The 26355-nt window shown below is 41.2% G+C and overlaps 2 protein-coding genes across 4 annotated transcripts in view; both read right to left on the bottom strand.

The window, feature by feature from the left end:
• Positions 1–3527: 3527 nt before the first annotated feature.
• On the bottom strand, positions 3528–6302 carry LOC128938697 (calcium homeostasis modulator protein 6-like). Its single transcript, XM_054279040.1, has 2 exons — positions 5769–6302; positions 3528–3944 (listed from the first exon to the last, which is right to left on the bottom strand). Exons 1-2 carry the CDS (start codon positions 6300–6302, stop codon positions 3528–3530), a joined length of 951 nt encoding a protein of 316 aa, XP_054135015.1.
• Positions 6303–18937: 12635 nt separating this feature from the next.
• The window catches only part of DSE (dermatan sulfate epimerase), a 32280-nt gene continuing 24862 nt past the window's right edge, over positions 18938–26355 (bottom strand). The window contains exons 4-6 of one of the 3 annotated variants that reach the window (XM_054280077.1): positions 23994–24233; positions 22793–23000; positions 18938–21114 (exon numbers count right to left, since the gene is read on the bottom strand). In XM_054280077.1, coding sequence (XP_054136052.1) covers positions 19359–21114; positions 22793–23000; positions 23994–24233 — 2204 coding nt within the window. In that variant the 3' untranslated portion in view covers positions 18938–19358. The remainder of the gene's footprint in view (positions 21115–22792; positions 23001–23993; positions 24234–26355) is intronic. The other 2 variants (XM_054280076.1, XM_054280078.1) reach the window with 2 other exon arrangements.

Genomic DNA, 26355 nt, shown 5'->3' on the forward strand with positions numbered 1-26355 from the left:
GTAGAGAAGGAGCAGCCTCAGAGAAACCCAAGTTATAGGAAAGGTTTAAAGTTGTTTGGTGTAATGCAAGATGTCTGGATAAGGTTTGGACAAAACCGCAGGTCCTAGCACAGCACCCTACCCACAAAGCCACCTTACCCTCTTCTCATCAAAGCACTTATTTTAAACTGAAATACCAACAAATAAGGTCAATGTAGCCCCAAGTTAAGTCTGATTTTATCACTGTGTTTTGTACCTTCTTCTCCTATTTTTCCCTCAGTCTGTTTACATCTTCATCATGCTAAATGAGGGCATCTCTTACCTTGGGTTCATTCTCACCAGACCTGTACAGTCCTCATGATAATCTCTCTCCCTTTGTTTTAATGGTGTGGTAAAGTGGTGTCATAGCAGAATGGCACTTTAAGTGAGCTATTTTGAAGGGAACAAAAACTAAATTATTTGTTATGCAGCCTTGGTCTCAGCCCAGCTGGTGTTACCTGCTACCAGTAAGAAGTGACAACATGTACATGTAACAATATGTTATAACTAGTAATAAGGTTCCCCGTCTTTTTTTTTAGTTTTTTTTTTTTTTAATTATTATTACTGTTTTTTTTTAAATTAGAGCTGAAATGTGTTGTGGAGTTTGTCTGATTTCACTGCCTGTACAAGAGCCCTCAGTGGGGCTTTTGCTGGTTGAGATGTACATGTGGCTGATCACAATGAAGGCTGTTTATTCACAATGGCCATTTTTACTTTTTCCAACAACACTAACCAAATATTCTCTTTTTAAAAATTATTATTATCTTGAAAGTGAATAACCTATACTGTCCTTGTTTTCTTAGAGAATTACAGAACTGTTAGGGTTGGAAAGGACCCCTGAGGGTCATCTAGTCCGACCCCACTGACACGGCAGGGTCACCTAGAGCAGGTGACGCAGGAACATCTCGGTTTTCTGTGGTTGAGATGACCCCCAAGGTATTAGAAAGTCTTTTTTTTCCCAGCCCTGCAACTAAAGAAGAAGTCGAGATTCATCGGTTCTGCTTTTCAAGGTTGTTTATTTTTCTTATCTATTACATTTTTTCTTTGACCTGTGAGATCTGTCCAGCAGGTTGGGCTGTGGCACACTGACTGCCCTTGGGGTGGTGTTAATTTTTATACAGAGAACTACGTGTACATTATTTACAATAATTTTCTAATACCTATCACCTATGTTAGACAGTCTGTCTCTACTCTAAACCAATCAAAAAGTGTCATCATCCCAGCAGAAGATGGAGGACAAGAAGAAGGAGAAGAAGGACAGGACATGCCCAGATTCCTTCATCTTGCCTCTTGAACCCCCATTCTAAATCCCCAAAATTCTACTTTTTTACCCTGTGACAAATTAACTATCATTCTACTCAAACTCTTGTGGCTTGTAAATATTCACACAAAGTTGGTAATTTTTTCCATGGACTAAAATTGAAAGCACTGGTGTTTTTGGCTCTGTGCCAAGGTCTCTGAGCCCTCTGCCACAGTCTCAAATCACCCAGAGCAGCCAGAGAAATGTCCTGGGTCCCAACAGGAACACATCTAGGTGAGTCTGGATTGTCTCCAGAGAGGGAGACTTCACGACCTCCCTGGGCAGCCTGTGCCAGTGCTCTGCCACCCTCAGTGTAAAGTTCTTCTCATGTTGAGGTGAAACTGCTTGTGCTTTAGATTGTAGCTATTGCTCCTCCTCCCGTCACTGGGCACCAGAAAAAAGAGTCTGGCATCCTCCTCTTTCCACTCACCTTTGAGAGGTATTAACAAGATCCTCTCTCAATCCTCTCTTCTCTGGACTAAACAGGCCCAGCTCCTGCAGTCTCCCCTCATAAGAGAGATGCTCCAGACCCAAATCACTTTTGTGGCCCTTCTGCTGGGCCCTCTCCAGTAGCTCCTTGTCTTTCTTGTACTGAGGAGCCCAGAACTTTAGATGTGACCTCACTAGGGCTGAGTAGAGGGGGAGGAGCACCTCCCTTGACCTGGCCACACTCTTCTCTATGCACCACAGGACACCAGTGACCCTCCTGGCTACCAGAGCACCGCTGGCTCATAGTCAGCTTGCCATCCACCCAGACACCAGGCCCTTTTCTACAGAGATGCTCTCTAAGAGGTCAGCCCCTGCACTGTCACTCCATAATCATCAAGTTTCTCAGAAGGAAAAGAGCATTGAGTAAATAAGTGACTGTGATGAATATGTTTAAAAAATTCTTTTCTACATGAAAATTAAATCTGGTTTTGCCTTCATGTGTTATATTTTTAGTTTATAGTGAGAAAGAAGCTTCAAATTCATTACATTCAGCTAGTTAAAATAGGCTCTCCCCTTCTTCCTTCCTTGCAAAATGAATGTAACAAACAAATTCTTGGGTTTCCTGCCTGCCTGTCTGAATGATTTTTGAATTTATTGTGTAGAAAGAGAGAATTTCTGGGAGAAGTAAATGGACAGCCTGGACCAAACAATCTGACTCACATATCTAGAACTGTCATAGCATGGCATCCCCTGCCGGGTAATAATTAGCATTGACTCCATGATTCCAGAAGGCTGATCAATTGCTTTATTATACTATACTAATTAAGAAACTCATCACCCTTACAGACAGTCCAATACAGTTTGACCTAATTAGTCCAATACAGTTTGACCTAATTGGTCCTTTAATTAAAACACCATCACCATTGGCTAATTAAAGAAACACCCTTTGGTAAACAAATCTCCATAAACATAACATTCCACATGTTTACAACAACAGGTGCAGCAAGTGAAGATAAGAATTGTTTATCATTCTTTTCTTTGATATTCTCACAGCCTTGCCCAGGACAACGCCTGGGAAAATTATGTGTTGCTCTCTGTGGCCACAGAGCTGCTGCCACATAAAATGCTCTCTTATTAAAAAACAGCTTTTCAGGACAAAAATGAACTTTATTATTTTTCACTTAAAACTTGTATCTTTATTTATTATACTAAGATGTTGTTTGATAAGAATATTACTACTTGCTAATATGGATTGCAGATTTTTAATGTCCTTAAGCGTATGAATGCACTTTTAATGCTTGTTAATATAAAAGCTTCACCTACACCACCATGTTATGCATGAGCCTAACCCCTCAAGACAAGCTAATTTTTTTAATCTACAGCTTGCTCTAAGCTTCACTGAAAGCTTCATTTTAAAGAGAGAGCTAAAAAACGAAGCTGAATTTCTGATCAAATCTTCCATTCCTGTCTTTGTCTCTTTGATAAGGTTTGGTATTGTTACTCCACCTGTCAAGTGCTTTTAAGGTATTGGTAATAATTTGACATAACATGTGCTGATACCTTTGTGGATGTTGATTATTTTACATACAACTCTTCTCAATGGACAACAACATAAGAAAACTGCCTTTTAAATCTACTTAAGCAAAAAGTAAATCTCCTGAGGATTACAACTATTAGCTTTCACTTTCAGCTTGCATAGATTTCAGTAAGAGCAGAGAATAAGACTCTTCTTATATAAGTAGGGCTAAAAGACTGCTAGCATGGCAAAGGATTTGTTTCATTACAACCCTGAAACGCTTGCCTGGGCTTCATCCACAAATTCAATAACATTGAGATCCTGACCTTCTTCCTGGAATTCAGTGTCGTTGCCTCTGTTGGTGTTCACATACTTGTGTAACACGCTGTAATACTGCGATTGTGAATTAAAGGTGTACGAGACTGAAACCTTCTGCCAGTCTTCATTGCTGGGAGTGGGAAATGGTGCTGGGTCAGTGGCTTCAAAAAAGCAATTTGTATTTCTTTCTGCTAGCTTGTTTGCATGTTCTTTGGCTTTGGTCTCAAAGAGTTTATGTTCTTTTCTTGAGTAAATTTTCCAGAACTTGAACTGAAGGTAGCTGACAGGGGAGAAGCAGTGGGTGACACATGTTGAAATCAGTGCCAGAGCCATGATGTTGACTATCAGGAACCATCCTATCAGCTTGAAAAAAGGATATATATGTTATTGGTGGTTTTGCATGGCCATATGTAGAAGTACAGAACATAACACTGAAAAAATAAGAAAACTGTAAGCAAAGAATCCTGGAGTGCATGTAACTGTCTGCTTGCTGTCAAAGTAGGGGATCCCATGCATGCAATTCAGACAGACATACAGACCCTCTACACCCCTCAGCTGATCTTGTCAGATTAAGGATGAATACCGAAAAAAGAGAAGATGGACAGAAGTGATTTACTCAGTTATATCCAGCTTTCTTAAGTTTTAAGGCAATATACTGACCATCAGTTTCTGCAGTTGTGGTCACATTTCTGGTACAAAGGGTGCAGAATCTCTCTGTGCGCTTTGTGCTGCAAATCAGAGCTCCTGCTGGCTATGTTCTCGTGGAATGTAGTTACTCTCCCTGATGTCTAAGCCTGCAAAAACAGCTAGTTTTTGCACAACGCAGAGGAAAGGTTGTGTCCTGTATGTGTTGTAGGCAGGACACAGATTTGACTATTGGATATGGGAATTCATGCTTGTTTTATAGCTCATTTTAACACCCTTAGACAAGTCTCAGAGGTGCCATCAAAACCAAGTGTCCTAGTAATTGCTGGTGTCTCCTCTACTCAGGGGTACTTAGCTAGAAGTTCTAGGCAGAGATCCTGCAACATGCTCTTTTACCCCAGGATGATTTTTTCTTCAAATGAAAAAGTATTGAGTGCTACGTGAAAAGGAGTTTTTGCTCTTTTTGGTTCTTAATTTTGTTGAAAGTAGATTGGATATTAAAAATAGTGGTCAGTAATAAAAATACACTCACACTTTTCCTATTTTTGTTTGACTGGATGTTTCTTTTAGTTTCTACTGCAATGTCAGTAACAGTCAGGCTTCCTTGTTTTTTCTCCTTTCTTATCCTATCTAAAATCGATGGTATAGAGTTTGCCCCCTTTTTTTGGAGAAGCAGTATGCTAAGTATTTAACAAATAAAACCACATTTTTGTTTTAATAGGCATTTGTACTAAACAGGAACTTATTATTAACTCTTATAAACTTAACTCCCTTAACCAACTCTTAATGTTTTCCTGAGAAAAAGTTGCAAAACATGGTTTTCCTACTGGAGTTAAGACAAAATCCACACAAATGTAGAAACAAAACTGCAGTGTTGCCAACAAACCAAACAAAAAACAATCTACAAGTGTTACTGTTTTGATCATGCAATTTGCTTTCAGCACAAGAAACTTTAACAAGACAGATATATATTTTAACTATTCTTCTAGAATACAAGTGTGAAATTATTAAGAGGTTCAAGCATTGAGATTTATAGTCAAACAAGGTGTTCTTATTTGTTTCTCTTTCCAGATGTCTCCTTGCTACCATTCTCTTGCAAGGGGACATCAGCTTCCCCCCTGTCTTAATGATCTCAGCTTCCCCTCAACTAATGCCTTTCTGCAGAAGTTTGAGGTATTCAAAGACATAAAAGTAGAGAAAGAGAAGAACTCAAACCATGTCTAAGTTAATTGAGAAGAAAACTTGCTGTGCAAAGTCCCATTCTCTAGGCTGGTTTCCTGTCCATGAGGTTTTGTAATTGACAGTACCAAGCCATTACCATGCAAACATGCAAAGCCAGAAAGTACTGTAAAAATACACCCATTTCTTTTCTGTTGCTGCTTTTTTGCCAATGAATATTGGCTAGCCATGTACTTTTGGTACCTGATATTATATAACATGAGGAGAAGGACTGTTTACAGTTCCCAGCAGGCACCTCTATGCATTGAGCAGCCAGGGCTGAAGCCTCCCAATAGTGTGAGGAGAAGAGCAGTGAGGCTTTACCTGGGACTGTGCATGAAAGCTGAGGCATACACTTGACATCGCTGCTGCTAACTCCTCATCACAAGGCATTTTGTACAGCTGCTCTTGGCTGTAATTTCCTTTATTTTTACAGAAGAGTTGAGCTGTCATGTTGCTCCCGCTGGCCGCACACTCGTAGAAGTTGGCTCCGAGCAGGGCCACCGCTATCCAGGTGAGCGGGGCCACCGAGGCCTTGGCTGTCATTGGCACAAACAGCTGGCAGAAGTGGGCCCAGGTTCGCCAGGAACAGTATTGGGGATGCTTCTCTGGAGAGCACATGCCTGTAAACAGGCGCCATGTCCTGGCGTTCATCATGTAGCCAAGCAGCAAGAGGACAAAGGCAGGTGCTAAGAGAAAGGAATAGCCATACACCAGGTTCTCAGAGTTGCAGGGACACTTGAACACCACATATGAGAAGACGCGCTCGCTGGCAGCTGTCAGCAGGGACACGATGCTGAAACTCAGAGTGGTCTGGTGGTGGATGAAGAAATCCACTGCCTTCTGTAAGGTATCCATTTTTCTGCCTCTCCTTACTTTGAGAAGAGCAAAATCTCCGTCAGAAAAGGAAAAAAGAGAGACAAGTCTCCTGCAGCTCCCACAGCCTAGAGAGGCTTTTAGGGCTTTCAGTTTCTATTGGTTGTGGTGATGCAGTGAGGCACAAAAGCAGCCCTTCATAGAGGAAATAATAGTCAGTTCACAGTCAAGCACAGACCACACTGGAAAACCACTCCAGCATCAACAGCAAAATAATTTCTTATACATTTGTTCCTATAAAAATAGTTTGTGTTTGTCCACACATACATTGTAACTAGCAATGGCTTAAACCTCATCATCTTGTCAGTGAAGAACCAGATTCAAAGTGTGAATAAAATGTGAAAAAAACCACCCAGAACCATATACAGATTTTTATCCTGCCTTATTTTTAGCTGTACAATATGGCTTGTTCTCTTATGGAAGAAAATTCAACTATAATCATGTCAATTTTTCAAGATAATCAATCTATCAATTTTTTTAAGCAGTTATGTTGTAAATTATATAACTCTTGCTTTTTTTTTTTTTTACTTTAAAGTACATTAAACCATGGATTTGTTTGTCTTTGCCAAGGGGAAGGGCAGCTGGATGTTGTTGTTTGTTTAATCTTTAAACTGCTGAGACTTTGGGTCTTGCTGGACAAGGCCTGATAAGCTCCAATTTAAAAAGAAGGGTGTTTTGGAGGTCAGGAATTTGAAAATCCCCAGTTGCCATTTCAGCTCTTTGGACAGCTGAGAGGATGACACAGAGGCCCCAGAGCAGGCAGCACTGGTTCAGGTGGCTGCTGGGCTCACAGCAGATATATCGTGCTCAGTGCTGAGCTGCTGCTGCTGCAGAGAATGTGCTGCTAAATGAAATGCTTGCCTTGGCCTGGAAAGGCCCTTGTGATACAATGACATAGCAATCAATTTTCTAGAATTTTTTCTATTATCCATGAATTGATATTTTAACAAGATATGCATTATAATAAAAAGCCCTTCAGTCCTTGAAAGACAACCTCAGCAAGCTCAGAGTCTATCACTGTATATATGAAGGTAGGGTTTGGTTTCACTTTGAACACCATTTCTTCTGTACTGTGTGGAGATGTTGGGGAGGCATTCCCTGGTTTAGGGAAACAGAAGAAGTTTCCCTCAAAAAGCTGTTAGACTCTATTGGCTCCTTCCTTTGTTCCTATGTCTGTTCATATGTTCTTGAGCCCCTCCTTCCTTATTCCCTGATTGGCCCTCATCTTTGTACCCCCCAGAGACCAGGGTCAGCCCCCAGGTCCTTGTAGAGAAAAAGTGAGAAAAAGTGAGTGTGTGGATGCTGGGACCTGAACATCTCACCACGTGGCTGAATAAAACATCTGTGGATATTATGCAAAGGTCCTTTTTTCTTCCTTACCCTGGATTATGCTAGCAGGAATTCAGATTGCTACAAATGGCACCCGAACAGGGGACCTCTTCTCCTAGAAAACATCTGCACTAAACCACCCTGAACATTTTACTGTCTTAACCCAGTGTGATGAGTTTGAAATTTCAGTTCCTTCCTCCTTTTACTCTCAGGTGTTGAGAAGAGACTAGATTAAGATGATTGGATAGAATGGAAGATGGAAACAACGCTCACCCACGCAAAACAAAAAGTTCACCTCCACCTTAAAAAGTCTTTTCTTCAAGAACATTTTAGCTTTTCAGAGGAAGAGTTAAAGTGTTTTATACACTGGTTATTTAAGCATTTTCCTTATATTTTGCTTCCTAAGTCCTAACCAATGACTTTGGAGAACTGGTTTGAGAAAAATTAAGGCCTGAAGAAAAACTCTATAAAGAATTCTATCCTTTTTTGAATATGATAATGATGTGCATTCACAATCTTGAGGAACAGTTAAAAAATAGTGAACCTCAGCTGAAAACCCCTTCTCCAAGCTCTCCCATCTGCACTCCTGCTGCCCAAGTTTGCTGTCACTGCATGGCTGTGGCCGCATGCTCGCATTGACATGCTCAAGATGGTGGAGGCCGCATGGCCAAGGCCACAGGGTCCCCCCTTCCGCCCTCTAGTCCCCACACCTCCTCCCACAGCTTCCACAGTCCCAGGAGTGAGGGGGGGTCAGAGGAGCAGGCTCTGATTGGCAATATAAAGCTGCACCAGTCTCTTACTACGAAGGGGAAAGAAACCCCACGTGCACTTGCAGTGCTGGAAGGGACAGTAAAGAGAAGAACAGATGTGTTTACCCCAGTTGCTATAGCACCACGAGACACAGTGTGTGTGGCAAGGGCTGTCCCTGCTGCCACTGAACAGCTGCCCCTGTGGAAAACCCGCGGCCATCCCGCTGCCACCGTGCTTGGCCAGGGTGAGCCAGCCAATACTCGCTGCCCAGCCTGGGTCATGGCAGCCCACAGCACCGGGGCTGAGCGCGGGCAGGTGAGACTGGTGGGTGGGCAGCCCTGCCAGGAGATGGCTCAGGACCGCAGTCCTGGCAGCGAAACCGCCACTCCCCACCTGCCCGCAGAGCCTGTGCCACTCCTGCTGCTCTGGAAGCCCCACACTGACAGTGCCCGTGGACATCAGCCAAGAGAGAGCCCCAGGAAAAAGCCAGGCCCCAGCGCGGCCGCCAGCACAGAGAGCAGGACGAACCCTGCACGGCAGCGCACCAACCTCAACACCAACAACACATCCAGCAACACAAACACAAACCCACTGGCAAAGGTAAAAAAGTCCTTGCCGTGAACATTTTGGGGACAGTGAAACAATTCAATTATAAAAAACAAATACGGCTTCATAATCCAGAATGATAACAAAGAAGATGTGTTTGTTCATCAGACTGCTATAAAAAAGAATAACCCCAAGGAATACCTCCACAGTCTAGGAGATGGAAAAATTGTGGAATTTAATATAATACAAGGAAGAAAAGGCCCCCAAGCAGCCGATGTGACAGGAGTAGTAGAGTTCCAGTGCAAGGTAGTAAACATGCACCAAACTGCAAACCTGTGAAGTATTACCCACATCACAGAAGTCATCCACACTCCTACCAAAGAAATAAAACCCAAAACCAACAATCAAGACCCAGCAACAGCCTAAAATCTGAAAGAGGATAGAACACTGATGAGCCATCCTCCATCCAAGAGTTCACCACCATAACAAAAGAACCTTCCAGTCCGATAAGTCCCACTTCTTCTAATACCCTTCCCCAATTCCTGTGGCCTCCCTGTCCCCCTCCCACTTTCCCCTTTGCCTTTCCATTGTCCTATTACTCCTTTTTTATGTTCCCACAAATTCCTACCTCCTTTTCCCCCTTTCCATGGCCTCCCACTACTAATCCCTTCCCCCAGATTTCTTTCATAATACCAGAGGGAGGGTGATTGGGAGGGAAAGAAAAGAAAGTTTCCCTAAAGTAACCATCTTTCTCTTAAAGTTAATGATTTCTATTCGGAGTTTCCAGCAGACACACCACCACCTACCCTACCTTGTACAGAACAAATTAACAGCCAGCAACACTGCCTCAAGTGGCAGAGGACCAATCCCTGCTGAAAAAACTTCTCCTAACTCAGTTTCCTAATAAACCGTGCTAAGAAAACCTGCATTCCTCCTGCCACCTCTAAGACACTCCAAGAAATCTGTTGAGACATTAGAAACTCAGAATTGTTTGCATTTTTAAATAATTGTCTTATGAGTGCTTTTGATTGTGTTTGTCGTTTTGTGTTGATTCAGTTGATCCTTCAGAGAAGATTTCTTAATAATATAAAAAAACAGGAATTGTGAAGACCCTGGGGGGGCATTCCCTGGTTTAGGGAGACACAAGAAGCTTTCCTCAAAAAGCTGTTAGACCCCATTAGCCCTTCCCCTGTTCCTGTGTCGGTTCCTACCGTCCTGAGCCACTCCTTCCTTATTCCCTGATTGGCCCTCATCTTTGTACCACCCAGAGATCAGGGTCAGCCCCCAGGCCCCTGTAGAGAGAGAGCGAGAGCCTCTGTGCGTGGATGCTGGGACCTGAACACCTCACTGCACGGCTTAATAAAACATCTGTGGATATTATGCAAAAGTCTCTTTTGCTTCCTTACCCTGGACTGTGCTAGCAGCAATTCAGATTCTACAATACTGAATTAGACACATCATTTTGCTTTCTGACCAGGCAGCCTAAGAAAGTATCTCACCAGTTCTTTAAAGCAGTGATTTATTTTTAAATATCAAGAATTATTGGCAAGTACTGTTACCTTGATTTTTACTTAGAAGCAGTTAGAGATAGAGGTTAGAAAGCTGTGAAATTAGAATTCAGATGCCCCATCCATGGTAGTGTTCCAGGACAGGTTGGATGAGGTTTTAAACAACCTTGTCTTGTGGAAATTGTGGAGGGTTAGAACTGGATGATCTTTAAGGACTCTTCCAGCCCAATCATTTTTGATGGTTCTGTGATTCTCTGTCAGCATGGTAGATGCAATGTGAAATTGCTGCAAGGATGCATCCTGACAAAGACAGGGACATGTGCTGCCTCCAAGAACCGCACCGAACTAGTTTAACAAGAGAGTCAAAGGACCAGAGGCAGCTCTCTGGAACAGATTATGACCACACAGGGGAAAACAGAGCCAAGAAACCCTGCTACTTCTCTTTCTGAGCCTAATTTTAGCAGTGTTTTATTTATCTGTAATTAAATACGATTTCAGGAACCAGCTTCTTGGGAAAAGGGAGGGGAGCTCTGCATGAAAAAGGATTAACCCTCCTCCAAGAAAACATGTTTCCAGTAAATATCCAAAGAGTCATGGGCGAGGGAAGAGAGACCACCCTAGTAGGGAAGTGGGGGAGCAGCTGTGCCCCAGCCGAGTGGGGTGCAGGAGTGGCCAGGGTGAGCCCAGCTGTGGCAGCTTTGGGAGCTGGGGAGCAGCCCAAGGGTGTGAGGAGCTGTGGGGCCAGGGACTTACAGAGCCCCCGTTCACTCAGAGCTCTCTTCTCCCAGGGCAGCTCTTTCTTGCCTTCTAAATTAACACTTGTCTGGCCACAACAGCTGCAAAGCATTATATGGAAAGTATTCAGAAAAACAGCTTTCTGTTAAAGGACCCAGAATTCCAATTTAATGGTTGTTTTTACATTGATTTGCATTAAATTTCATGTCTTCCAAGGGGGGAATGGAACAATGTGAGAATTTAAAAGATGGAGTTTTTTAGAACAAAATGCTATTTTTTTTACTTGAAACATCTTTCTGCTTTGAAATATTCTTTATTAAAGTGAAGAGATCAGATGAAAACAAGTGGACTTGTTTAATATTTTATTTTCTCCTTGACATTTTAGCATCAATCCTTTCATTTGCAGATGAATGATTCTCAAACTTTTTCTAGGTGGAAAAATCTGTAGTCTGAACTAATTCTGTGGTTCAATAAAATGCATAATATTGGTCGTAAATGCAATGTGTGTAAGCGTGTGTAAGAGCACTGAAGGGCTTTACCAATACATATTGTGCAGATCTTGTTTTAGTTATGTTAGTAAATCCTTACAGTAGGTTATTTCTTTTTTTTTTTTTTCTGGAACTTTTTCTCCTTGTTCAGAATAGCCAAAACTGGTTTTGTTTTCCTACAAGTCAAGTTCCTTCCAGCTGTTACATCCAAGGTCCTTCCTGTCCTAAATTCCTTCCATTTGTCTTAAAAAGCTCAACTCCCTCTTCATGTTAATACTGTAGTATCTTGGCTGCAATGGAAAAGAGCACCTCTGCGCTGGTGTTCTGTTTATAAAAACTGCACTTGCTTCTTCAACTGAAAGAAATGTAAGCTGCATTTCTCCAGTTCGGAAGGACACATGGATAATAAGTCTTTTTATTCTAGGAAAATTCTTGTAATGCCTTTTGTCTCATTCCAGGTGTAATTAATGCTTAAAATGTTGGAGGTCCTGTCCACAAGCAGCTCTGCACCTACCCTCCAGGTGGACTGACCTCCCGCAGAGGCCCATTGCCTCATTTTGTGAAACTGAGGAAGTTATTCTGACTTTATGGTTAAACCAGCATTCTTACAAGTTTAGGAAATGTCATACACCTCAGTGGCACCACATAAATCATTAATAGTACTAATACTTAGTAGAACAGCAGCCTGAGAAGTAGCACTGTGCTAGGGCTTACAAGCATTTGTGTACATTATACTGCTGTTTTAAGGCATTACATTTATTAGCAGTTTTTGGCTGAAAATGGATTTTAGCAGGCAGGAAGGGAACAGGTCTGGAAAAGCAAGCATGGCTCTGAAGGAGGCTCTGATGGGTGAGGTCTGGTGGAGAGTCACATAAGCCATGGCTCTAATGGTCCCTAGCCATTATTTTTTGCTGCTCTTTTAACATTGTGGGTCCACTACACATCTCATTTCTTTATGGGGAAGGTCCTGTCACCCAGTCCAAATGTCCCACAGCAGCCAGCTACATGAGGGTTTTACTGTTCCTTTTGCAGTCTATATGAGCCATGAACAGATATGTATGAGTCTTTAATGCTGTCTGCAGATTAAGTGACAAATATTTGCTGAACTTACATGAAAATATATGATAGAAGCATGGGATTAGAAAGGTAAAAGTTGTCATGTTTTATGATGAAATTAAGTTGCCTTGGTGAGGCAGATTATAGTTAAGACTAATCAGGCAAATTACCCTGGGTAGTTAACGAGTCAGTTCCAAGAAGGAAAAGTTCAATCTTTTTCATTTACTATGGAAAATGAAGCACCATAAAATTACTTTGCAAATTTAAGCACATTAAACCCAAAATATTTCTATGGTCTTATTATAGATGTTTTATATTCCATGTGTCCTTCCTTTTTTCAGGACCTTGCTCCCTTGGAATTGCTGCATAGCTGAGAGTTCACAGAGTCACAGAATCATAGAATGGTCTTGGTTGGAAGACACTTGAAAGATCACCTGGTTCCAGCCCTCCTGCCGTGGGCTGGGAACCTTCCACTAGATCAGGGCACTCAGGGGCCCATCCAGTCTGGTCTTGAACACTTCCAGGGATGGGGGCAGAACCTCTCTGGATGACCTGTCCCAGAGCCTCACCACCCCCACAGTAATGAATTCCTTCCTGATATCTAATCTAAATCTGTGTTCTTTCTTAAGGGCATTCCCCCTTGTCCTAAGATTTGATCTGTTCCACTCTGTGTGGGCGTATGTTTGTCCTAACGGTGGCTAACCGTGTGCTACAAAACATGCTTTGTACTTTTCCATACAATTACTCCTTCTTTGTCTTTTCAAATTTGAACAAATTAATTAGTTGTTTAGTTCATGGTAGTACACTACTGTCTCCAGTTTCTCATTTCAGGTTCCTTTGCTGCTAAAATTTTGTTTCTCATAGAAACTTTTCTAACAGTAATGCAGCCCAAGAATTGAGATTCTATCCTTTTCAAAGTTGTCAAAGAAATGAAAAGTTTCTGGCTTCTGATCCTCAACCTTCCTTGCTCATATATTTTTTCTAATCAATCTAATCCTTAGCTACAGAATTCCCAAGCTGTTTCAGCTCACCACTACTGTACAAGCTCTGTCAGGCTCTCTGGTAACCGTGTCTGGCTTGTATTAAAGGTTGAACTCTATTACATTCAGCAGCACTTGTGTGTGCACTTCCATTTTTTTTTTAATGGGAAGATATGATTCAAAAGGAAAGAATGATATATGGGACATAAGGAGAAAATATTCCCAGTTGCCTATATTTTATGTTAGCAGTAACTTTCCAAGTCTCTCGGTCTGCCCTTATTTTTTCTGCTATGTTCAAATAATCCATCATGATTGTCATTTTATTTGCCTGGCATTTGCAGCTATATTTTATAGCATTATTGATCATCTTCTATTCCTCTAACTTCCATAAAGGCAGAGTTCTTCAACTGCCCTTCCAGGCACTCTGGTCTCTGCCCTTTTCCCCATGAACGGTGGACTGCAATTGGGCCCACCAGAGGAAACTCCATGACAAACTTAGTAAGTGAAAGAATATGATTACTTTACTTGATCAAAATAAGGGTTATGCCATATAAAAAAGGAAAAGCATGAGAGAAGTGAATAGAGTTCTAGACTACAATTGATAGTAAAGGTCAACTATAAATGTTGTAGCATCTTTACTAGGTCACAGAGAAACCTGGCCTTCCTTTACTTGTCCCAAAGAGTTCAACTCCTCCTCTCAAAGATAGTCCTGTTCTTTAGGGCTAGAAAGAAATGCATATGCTGATCACCTATTCCCTCTTGCCACAGGGTGAATTCATCTTACAGCTTACTCTCACAGCAGTGTGGGTGTAGTGAAATTTCCATGCCCCAATCCTCCTCAAGTTTTCTTCACTAGCATTTCCTATAGGCATATCCAATGAGCTCAGCTTTCCTGGCATTCCTTGCTTCCCATGTTACATTAACAAAGCGGGAAACCAGGGGTTTTATACTCGTGATTTTAGAAGCATTCCACCTCCTTGAAGAATGCCTTCCAACTGGAGGTAGGTACAAAGCTAGACTGAGTATGGAATGTTTGGTGAAAAAATGAATGTCAATATTTTGGGGACAGTCATAAACTCATATATACTTGTTATGGGTTATTGTTCACAGTAACAGAGCCCTGGGGGTTGGAGTGGGACAGTTTTACTCTTGATTGTCCCAGGGTCAGTTAGGAAACCAGTAAAATCATTGATGGTTGTGGACACAAGTCAAAGGGGAAAAAAGTCACAAATGTCTTATACAATAATTCATTTCAGCTAGCAATTTTTCTCTGCGTCCTAAATTTCTGGAAAATCATCATAAATGTTCTGAATGCTTTATCAGCCTGAAGAACCTGGCAGGAAAGGTAGCATCTGGGGAAAATGCTACGCATGCATTTCGCTGAAGGAATGCTCTCATATATTGTGTAGTTTCGTCCAGTCTCCTGCCTGTCTGAAGCATGGAATAATTTTATTCCTTACTTGAGAGGGTCCAGGGCTCTTATTTGAAGTGCTCTGACATTGTTTCAAGGTTGAACTTGTTTGGAAAACAGTCTCTATTGTAATGACAATACAGACATAGCCAGCACTAGATTGCACAGGCCTTCTGCTGCAGACAGCTCCTGGAGTCAGCTGCCAAGAAAGGACAGAAAGTGACATCTTGGCTTCATTAGCTCAGTTTGACTTACCAGCCTTAAGTTACCCTACTGATTTTAACAGACTAGACAGAGCAAAGGGATTGAAGTTAGACAAAAGTATTTATGATCCCAACTGAGCCTTTTGCAGACCAAGTAAATGTGAATGTAATGTCCCAGTGCAGAAATACAGCTATTTTCTGAATTCTATATGGTTTCAAACACTAAGAAAATGCTTTTCATCAGTGGAAAATACATAGACCAACAGAATTTCAGACACATAATTCTTCAGAATAAGCTTTCATCTTACCATCTTACAAGTTTTAAGAAATGAAGTAATGTGCTCCTTTCCCTTTGCTTCCTTGAGTCACAATGATGTATATAACATAGATAGATATTTTTTGGCTGGACTCAAAAAAATAATTGAAAGAATCTAAGAACCAGATTCCACTTCCACCCTGAAACATATACACCACTACCTGTGGGCTGAATTGCAATTCACTTTGTTCAGAATACAGTGAATTAACTTTAGACTAAATTAGACTGCAGTCCTGAAATGAAGCACGCATGACTGAAGAGCAGCTATTGAAGAGAAATTGAGTGAAGTCAGCAGAGTCTCAGATGAACACAGGAACCCATCCACATACATCAAGTTCTTGGATAGCCACTTTTTCCTGTGGCCAGAGATGCAGAAAATGAACATTTTCAGAAATGAAAAAGAAGAAGAAGAAGAATGGGAGCAAAGGCATGTGCCACAAACACCTCAGTTTTTTTACTCCACTTAAAAGAGGGAGTGAAAAAAAACTTTGCTGTTGGGTGCCATACAGTGGCATTTCAGAAGTTGTTCAGTAAACTCAGACTAGATGAACACAGTGGTAAATGCTTCTACCATGGACACAGAGCCCACCGAGTCTGCTTCTCTTGTGCAGCTCAGACAAAGGATGTAAAGGCAAGGAGAGCATTCTGTCCTGCAAAATCAAGTGTGGAGGAACAACATCTTTCTCCAGCCCTCCCACAAGCCAGTAGGGCTGTTGGGCTGTTCCCATTTACCTGTTCTTCCTCACAACACTTCCTAGTGAAGCAAGGGCAGCTTGGATTTTTCAGGGTCCTGTCATCTGAGGCCTTGAACTGTCTCTTTTCTGTGACACAGACACTTCTAGCCAACACCCAATTGCCCATGCCACATTATTGATGGCATAGAACAATCTGTTCTTCCATTGTTTCAAAATCAAAATCACAAAAAGTTACTGTCCTTGGCAAGGAATGAGTGAGACTAGAATAGAAAAAAAGAGTGGAAACAGAACCACTGGAGACGGCCTTCTTAAAGGCTCTGGCCTGGAAAAGAATAACTAAGGATTCTTTTCATATCTAAAAGACAGTCAACACAATTAAGGTTTAATTTCTTTAGTTGCCCAATCTGAATCAAAGTCACATCTGTGCAAGTGGAGTTCAGAGCAGCAAGTAATGACAGTCAGGTACACATAAATCCTTAACAGATGCAAACCAAGCACAGGCTGCAAAACTCCTGGATGCACATTTTATGCTGAGATGGGTCTGGTCTCTCACTGAGGAGGGTCAGGCTGCTGCATTTCATTTCCCTTTACAGTATCATTGCACACACACTGTTTGTTTGAATGCTGGTCTACTTTAAAAGCTGCTTTAAGACCTGGCTGTGAACACGGGCAGCTCTTGCAGCCATCTCTTTCCCTTGGCGCTGCTGGGACAGTGCAGAGAAGCACAGTGTAAATGAGAGCTAACGTGCAAAACCATACCTTAATTGCTAATCTCTGCAGTTTCATTTGACAGCTACACAAATCCCATGCTAGAACTTAGAGCCACACTACACAGCAAAGAATTGCAGGCACTTAGTCTTCTAGACTACAGAGTGGCTTTCTGCTGGTTCAAAGCAATAGCAAATTGACAGAGGGGAAATGTGCACAGACATTTAATAAACTCTTGATTTTTTTTGTGTTTCATGACAAATAATAGCATCACCTAATATTGGAAAACTAGCAATGTCTATAAAATTGAACATAAGCCAACAGCTATTTTTGCACGTGTTTATGTCATCACAGTGCAAAGGCAGAAATAAAGAGATTTCCAGTTATCCACAGCCTGTCACAGTTTAGTTGCTTTCAGCAGGTACGACTGGAGCTGTATGGGTGATAGTCCCCAGGCTGAGCTCCCTTTGCCTTAAGAAACAAAGTGAGTTGAGTTGAAATAGACAATTATCCACCCCACATGTCTTTTGCAATCGGGGAAAAGGGGAAAGTATGTCTTGAAGGTGTTCCAAGGCCTTCGGTGAGCTGAGTTACTGTCTGAAGGCTCTCATAATCCAGAGACTATGCATGGATCAGAAATTAACTGGGTACCTAAATCTTTGCTCAGATAAAATGTAGCCGATTTCATTTAATAAATCCAGGCATTGGAGACTGCAGTAGGGCTTATTTATGTGAATACAGTGCTCTGAACTGACTCAGAACCTAGTGAAAATATTCTGACCTATTCACTGAAGATGTTTAGACAAGGAAAGCTCATCACATTTCCAAACACAAACTTGCAGAAGACTTAACATGAGTTATGTAGATAACATATATCTAAATGGTGTAAAGAAGAAGAAGCAAAGGTTTGTGGTTTGAACCAAGTACTGATGAACATAATTACTGTAATTATCAGGAAAAATATGTAAACAAAACAAAACCAACTTTTCCACAGAGATAATTATAATACTTTTATTTAGCAAATGTACTGAAGAATTGTTTTTCTGTAAAGACATACAGGTATGCCCCAATTCCACAGTTTCCATTCTCTCAAATAGCTATGAGTTTTTGAAATTAGTTTAATGAACAGAGGGGAATATATGTGGAGATGTCAAACTTATTTTTGTCATAAACCACATGATTCCATTTACCACTAATCCCCAAATAATTGACCTGGGGCCACCAAGAGCTTGCAGAACCCTTGCTGGTGCTTTATAGAGAACAGGGTGTTCACAAAATTTTAACTGTCCTCTTTCTAGACATTTGAAAGAAAAAAATACATTAAATACTTGCTTGATACATACTTTTCCATACTGGCAGTTGCTGAGGTTACCACAGGATTGCTTTGGTTTTTGTATTTTTAAAATTACATAAGGAAGGGCAGTGATCTAGGACATTATTTCCCTACTAAGATGTGCTTCAAACTATAGAAAATTTTCCTGAAACCCTGCCTTGTAAAATGGAGAAAAGACCCTACAGAATTCAGCATTCTACAGCCTACACTTGGCTAAAATAGAAATGGTTTTATTTTCCTGAGAATTGCATTCTGTTCTACTTTGAGTTAAACCCATATTTGCCTTGTACTACTGCCTACTAGTGATGTGTCCCTCACTTGGCAAGCACTGACATGATTGTCATTTTCCACTGTGCCAGATTGTAAAGCATGGAAGAGATGGGACAATATAAGGGTCTGCAATAATGATACAGGGGTGTCCCATATTGAGCCATTCTTTGGTTTGGCAGACAGAAATGAAGTCTGCTGCTAAGATCTGCCTTGTATATGTATGTTTGAATGTCCTCGTCTTAGGAGAATGTGTAGACATCCCTAGAGAGAGAAGAGACATCCCTAGCAGCCTGAAATGAAAACTCACTACATGCAAATCAAATTCTGTATAAAAAAAGACCTTAGAAACAAACCTAATCAAGAGGGCTCATCTCACCAAAAAATTAATTACGACTTTACACTACTGAACTCTGATGAACAAAGCACAACATTCCCTCAGATGTGAGGCCCAACTCAAAACACAAAGGAGGAGTACTTATTAAGTACTGATTTTTCTGAGATATTAATTGCTTGCCCTATTATTTAATCTATTCTGGTCTGAAAACAATCTTTCCCCAGATGTTTTTGGAATGTTTCAGAAAAAAAAAAAAAGAAAAAAAAAAAGAGGAAAAAAAAAAAAAAGAGAAGGTATAAACTTTGGCCCTATTAGGGTTAATGTTTTTGCATAGACATATATGACCATAAACTGGTCAACTAGTAGAGGTCTTCTGCTAACATTGTGACTGAGAACAGGAAGAATACAGCCACAATAATATACAGCTGTCTACTAAAAGAATTGCATACAGACATCTTTGGCCATGCAGTCTCTTGGCCTTCTGGAAATAAGTGAGCTGCATTGCTAGCATGACAAAAAAAATAGCAATGTTGAGAATTAGAAAGAGGCGAGTATAAGAAGCTGATATTGATGGGGCGCTTCGAGCAGTCGCCACCATCTGCGCCAGCCCTGATCGGCCTTTGATTGACATCCCAGTTTTGTGCTTCACATAAGTGATATCTGCAAAGTCCAGAAGATCTTTCATTTCCTCATCTTCATCTACAGGCAACTCTTTTTGTGCTTGAGTCTGTGCCTTTTGTCGCACTTTTCTTTCATTTACCTCAATCTGTGCAAAAATGTCAGGAACGGCATCAACAAATTTGTAGCCTTTGGCTACCTTTCTGTTTTTCTTTGCTCTGCCACGCTGCTGCTGCCTCTGTGAGATTGCAAATATCCTGTCAATGGCCTCCTCTGTCTGCCTCTTATCTGAAAACCTCAGCAGGCGCTCAGCAGTCTTCCTAAAGCTGGCCGTGTTGCGTACACGAGACAGGATCTGCTTCTCAAGCTGCTGGAAAACAGGTTTAAAATGTTGCAGGTTCCTCTCCACGATGCCTACGTAGTCCTTCACCTCTGGCACTGTGGAGCTCCTGATGGCAGAGGCTCGGTCAAAGACAATTTTCTGGCGGTCTGCAATAACCTGTGCAAAGGCAGAGCGGGAGCCATCCTCGACGGGCCACAGGTACACGGCATAGGCGTGCTCACCAGTGGTCACAAACACATCCAGCTGCGGGGAATCTCCACGCACGGTGAAGCTCTGCACGTCCACAGAGGGCCCAATGAAAAGGTAGATGGCCCTCGTGACGGGGTGCCGCAGCAGGGTCGTTACATTCACGTAGTTTGTTCCATTGTAGGGGTAGCCCCGGGGATACATCCTCGAGGCAATGGTGGCTTTCTCACTGTGGCCAGTGTCATCCATCCAGTACATCTTATATATCCCATCACGGTGCCTAATAAAGGCCCCATGGACATCATCAACAACTGTTTCTTCAAAAGGCACATCCACATTGTGGAAGAAACTGGTCGCTGCCTCCAGAGGGCTGTCATCTTCTAGGTGGATTTGGTCCACTAGCAGGAGAAGCTGGGGATGGAGAAGTATAAGGTTTCGTTGCAATTTTCTCAGCTTCAGTTTAGGATTGTATGCACCCACTCCTTCTCCCCTGATAAAAACCACCCCGCTTCTCTCTGTGGCAGCAACCACTCGACCCTGACAGTCGCCAGCCAAGTCATGTTTATATTTAAGCCACTTTGAGGAACAGTCTTCTGTAATCTGCCCTTCCCATGGGGAGAAGCAGCTCTTAGACACAGCAGGGGAAAACATCAACACATTATTAAAAAAAGTATATTTTGGCCCATACAGAGCTTCTGTTATGAAAGGTACACCATTGGGAGCGAAAGTGAAGGAGTTCTGGTCTGGGTGTTCGTGGCCAGCATTAAAGTTCCTCCACCCCTTGATCCACTCTTTGTACTTGTTCTTATGAACAATATCATATATTGCACGTCCTCCCAGCTTTCCTGACTTGAAGGAAAGGAAAGGCCTGTTGATTTCAGCTGGCAAAGCACTTCCATAAGTCACCACTCCCCAGTCCTCAAAATAATGTAGCTTAGGAACTCCATAGTCTGGTGGAGGTACAGAGCGCAAACTTGCATCATACCTGCAAAAAAAGATGAGAAAAATTGGGTTAAAAATCCCTTGACTGATTCCACTATCAGCACTTGTAAAAAACTCAAAAAAACATTCTCTATTTACATCAAAGAAGAGCAAGCCAACAATATAAAGCCCACAGCTATTCTTCCTAATCATATAGCTGTAATTATTATTCATCATACTAATCCCTACACAAATTTGTCGTGTGCTTTTTACAGAACAATAGCTGAAAGCATCTGCTCTGCATTTAAAGCAAGCAGTCTTTTTGCAGCCCAAAAATAAGAGTACCACTAATTTCAAACTAGCCATGTTTTGCCCTAGATAGTCATAAAACTACCAACTATAACATAGATCTTTAAAAAAGGCAGATTAGACCAGACACTGCCTAGACATCAGCATTTGTGCCTATTTACTGACTACTTAACAAAGAGAAATATCTGTTTCCCCAAAATGATGATTACAGAAATCTGTAGTCTTCAAACAGAATAGGCAATAAATTTAAAAGTAATGATGTAATTCTGAAGGTTAAATGTTTATTATTTGTATCAGTTAATGTATGTTAGTTTCTTTCTTCAAACTAGGCTGAAGAAAAATTTTCATGGTTTTTCTTGTATGAATCGTAAGACGTAAGACATTTTGTTTAAAAGGAAGCTTTAATTCTAGAAAAGGTTAAAATTATTATAATTTTATCCGTGGGAGTCAAAACAATAAAAATCCAAACCAAAACCTTCTGGCATTGTTTTTAAGCTACCAAAATAAACAAAACCATATTAAGCCCACTAACATTTCTGTTAGACGGTTCCAGAATCAGATTTATTCCTACAACTAACCAGGAGTTTCTGGCAGGCCCTAGACAGTCACAGAATTTCCATGAAGAGACAGGAGAAAACAGTGATGGGATGAGGTTGTAGAAGACATATTTTGTATTTTGAAAGTAACAAGATGAAGGCTGCTTGGAGCCTAAGAAACATGCACTCTAATGTGCACATCATAAGGGCAAACCAACATATATTCAATAAGATTTTTCTTGCAAGAGAGAAAGAGCTACACTCACTCCTTGAAAATATACTTGTTACCTCCACAAACTAAGGGAATTCATATGTAGATCTAAAGCTTCCTGAGTATTTTAATTTCTTACTTTAAGAAGATTGACAAAGAAGTTAGGATAACTGTAAATTACATAGGAAAATACCATTTAGCATGGCATTTTTTCCAAGCATAGCTTGCTAATTAGTGTGCAAATCCTGTTAACAGTAACCTTACTGCTTGGATTATTTAACTTTTAAAATAAAGTTTATACTATTTTACAGAACTTTTGAATGAAAACTTATGCTTTAAATATTCACCTAATTCATCATAAAAGAACACAACAGGATTAAATCCCATTACAATAGACCAAATTAAACAAAGACTACATACAGGGAAATTTTCAGTTCCTTTGGAATGACCTGTATTCTATGAAAGCAATAGACAGTGGATAGAAACCATAAAATCAGATGCAGGACAAGACCAGGACCCTGTAGCAACCTGTGCTAAATGAAGAAGTTCCTCTGTGCCTCCTGACCCTGGGTGGCGCATGGACAGCCTGAGTCCGGCCTCTGCGGCGCACATCTAAGGATAATGAATTAACACTAACAGCAAACAGCTGCCAGGTTCCCTTTGATCCCACTCATTCCCTTTCATACCAGAGAAATTCAGTGTGGAGAGTGCACCACCTCTGCCCTTTGGATGGTGTGCCCGGCCCCTCCACCACTCGGTTCCTTCTGATCTGCTCTGCCAGCCAGTTCCCGCTGCCATTGCGCATGACAAACTTGTCGAGAAACACCAGCTGGCTCTCCGGCCCGTAGAACCAGTTATAGTTGGAATCTGCGATGGCCACAGTTCTCTGGAACCCTTGGGGAAAAGCGAGAAGGAGAAAGAACAAATAAGCACACAAAGATGCTTTTGAAGAGCATGCCAGTGAAGCCAAGCGGTGCAAACAGAGGCAGCCTTTTCAGATGTTTATAGATCTGCTTGTAAATGAGCCGTAAATAGGTTACACAGGAGTGGTTTCCTTCTGCTGCAGCTAACTTGAATATTCACCTTTCTTCTTTGGCTTTGGGCTATGGACAGCCAAAGCACTCCACAAAATGTAAGATGCAATCCACTTCCTCTCCTCACTCAAGTCTGGCAAAGGTAACTTTCCCTTTACAGTTTTCAGGTTTTTATGTGAATCTATACTCTGCAAAGGAATAAACCAGAGGGGCCCCCAATGAACAAGATAATCAGCTTCACCTTGAAATCATCAGTGTGAGCTCATTTTGCTCTTAGGAACCTCTTCCTAAAGGATGCCTGGGGTCTCACATGGATTCAGCACAATTCCTTATGTGCATGTGCTGGCACACCAAAGCTGCATTCAGCCCCCCTTACACATACATGGGTAGATCAGGGGTTCCAATACAGTTATCTAAGTTTTTTTTTACCTGGAATTTGAGCAATGTAAGTTCCTAATGAAGTGTCCTGCAAATAAGTAACACAGGGGGTAACAGCTTTAAACTGAGAGAGGGTAGACCTAGTTTAGATATGAGGAAGAGGTTCTTTCCTGTGGGAATAGTGAGGCACGTGGACAGGTTGTAAAGTTGCGGATGCTCCACTCCTGGCAGTGTTCAAGGCTAGGCTGGATGGGGTTTTGAGCAACCTGTGCTAGTGGAAAGTGTCCCTCATTTAGAAGCAGTGATAAACAAGGCTGTTACTGTTTTGATAACTGTTGAAGGTAAAATCCAAGGAAATGGTTATTTTGAAAAATATCCAAGTAGAGTGCTATTTTAAAATGGCCTATTTAAAGTATGAAATTTATTGCTGCTTCAAAAATAAAGAGATTCATCTTCATTCACCCAAAGGACCTACCTGGCAGGATAGTCCTGTACATAAATGCAAAGTGCTGCTTGAGCCAGGGGTGGCTGAAGTGATTGATGTCAAAATGCCTTTGGACAAGAAACATGTACTGGAACAGTGATCTGGTTGTGTAGCTGCCATAAGCCACCCCTTCATAGAGGGAGCCATCTGTGACCTCCTGCAGCAGGACTACTGACTTCTCCATGATTGCCAACACTTGCTTGGTCCACAAGTAAGCTTCCTGAAGGTAGCCTGAAAGAAATGACAATGGCAAAACTAATTATGACATAACAGTTCATAGATGGTGCTGCCTGTATTCCCACAGTGGGGTCCTTCCCAGCATGGAATCTGCAGTCCAGGGGTCTATAATACAACCTATTGCTGCAGCATCCCTGTACTTCTAAGGTGAAAAATAAAAGTAAGACAAATTTAAATACAGCAAAGCAAGGTCACATGAGCATGGGAAAATCTATCAAACAGCTTTTGCTAGTAATATGGGGCTATGCTTTACAACTGAAAAAGAAAATTTCCTGAACACATTCAGGACATGCAAAAAAAGGGAAGAGCCAAACCAAGACTATTTACTGCATTTCAAATTAAAGCTGTATGAAAACAAACCAATGGCCCCACTAGAGGGCTCCAATAATGCAACAATTCTGATCGGTCATTTTTCACTGGCAGGATCATCAGCATGGTAATGAGATACACAGAGACTAAAAAAGTAAAAAAGTTCACATTTGAGCTGCAGTTAACTGATATGACGATGAGCTAACTCATGCTCTATTTTAAGACCTGCTCTGTTCTACTGATATTTTCAGTTTGTTGTACAACCTAAAGGGTTATCCAAATAAAAGCTATTTTGGAAGAGCTTTGCATGGGTAATTCCAAAAGTAGATTCTTCAATTCCTGAATAAAATTAATCTTCGAGGCAGATAAATTCTCAGCCTAGAGATGTTACTGTTTTGGTCTGCTCCACACAAACCAAGACCCGGGAAGAGGTCACAAGAAATCTTCTCAGTGCCAGTCTGCTTTCACTAAGCACAAGCAGGAGAGCCTCCAGCAGAAGTCAGCACATGGAACCCAGCAGAGGAAAGGCTTTTTGGATTGAGTAGCAGGAGAGGTAGGTCTAAACAGACATCAACTGCTTTGTGCTTCTACATGGCAGCCTAGTGTTCTCCCAGTTCAGTGTGTCTGGACACAGATTGAACCAGACTTAATTCCACCCTATAGCAAAGCCCAGCTGGCACATGTTACACCTCACTATGTGGTGAAGCAGTGCCTGCTGAATGAAGCACATGTGCTAAGGGAGTAGGAGCTACATTCAATCCTGTTACTCAGTGTTTCATCCCATTGCCACCAACACTGTATTTATGCTCAGCAGAGTGATGAGTAATTCAGGCATCCTACCAGTCAAGGCTGCCAAATCCTGCTCAGTTAACTGAGACAAAAAAAAAAAAAATAGCAGTGTCTAAGCAAAACAGACAACCTGAGTCTATCACAGTACTTTAAATGCCTGGCTGAAGAGAAAACTTTGGTGGGGAAGACCTGAGCAACAGTGGCAGTGGTACTACTTCCACTTCACTCCCAGCTATTAAGACACTTTTTCATTACTCTTCATGGAATTGGCAGCACAGTGGTCTGTCAGAATAAAATCCTGAATGTTTCCACTCCTGTTTTCCCTTGTGACATAAAAGGGAAGCTATGCTGCAAGAATGTGATTTGCTATGGTTCAGCATAGAGCCTTTACCGTTGTACTGCATTAATGTTCTGTTTACTTCAGGTATATCTAGGCTATAACACTACACTTGTAGCACACTAAAAGAACAATAATACATTGAAATGAAAAAATTAAAAGACTCAACACCCTGTCACACTACATGGCAAACCAGAACAAATTTCACCTAAATTTAGCAGTATATAAATCAGGTATCTATATTAATATCAAGGCCTTAAGTTTCTATTTTTAACATCTGAGTGTCTAAATACAAAGACTTCTCCAAATGCACGTGCCTAGAATTAACTTCAATTAGTTTCACTTTCATTCCTTTGGAAACATTTACATCCATTTAAATTGGCTGTTTAGTGTCTACAGGCTTCAATAGCTGAATTGTGTTTAAACTTACTAGCTGGAATTTAAACCTTCTGTGAGAAAGGTCTACACTGAGATACATTATTTGCAATTGCCACGTATCTGATGCAGAAGCAAAACATGTTCATTCCTTTTCTCCCTCCTTTTTTTTTCTCCTTCAGATTATTTTCTTTCATATTGGAATTACAATTTGCCTTTTTTTTCCATTTTAGACTAACAGAAAAACCTAATTTAAGTTTAAGTTAAATTTAAGTTGCTATTAAAAAAAACCAAGTTTCTCTATAT

Source organism: Melozone crissalis, unplaced genomic scaffold (genome assembly GCF_028551555.1).
Source record: "Melozone crissalis strain CALT ecotype California unplaced genomic scaffold, PUWL_Pcris_2 ptg000027l_1, whole genome shotgun sequence".
Lineage (NCBI taxonomy): Eukaryota > Metazoa > Chordata > Aves > Passeriformes > Passerellidae > Melozone > Melozone crissalis.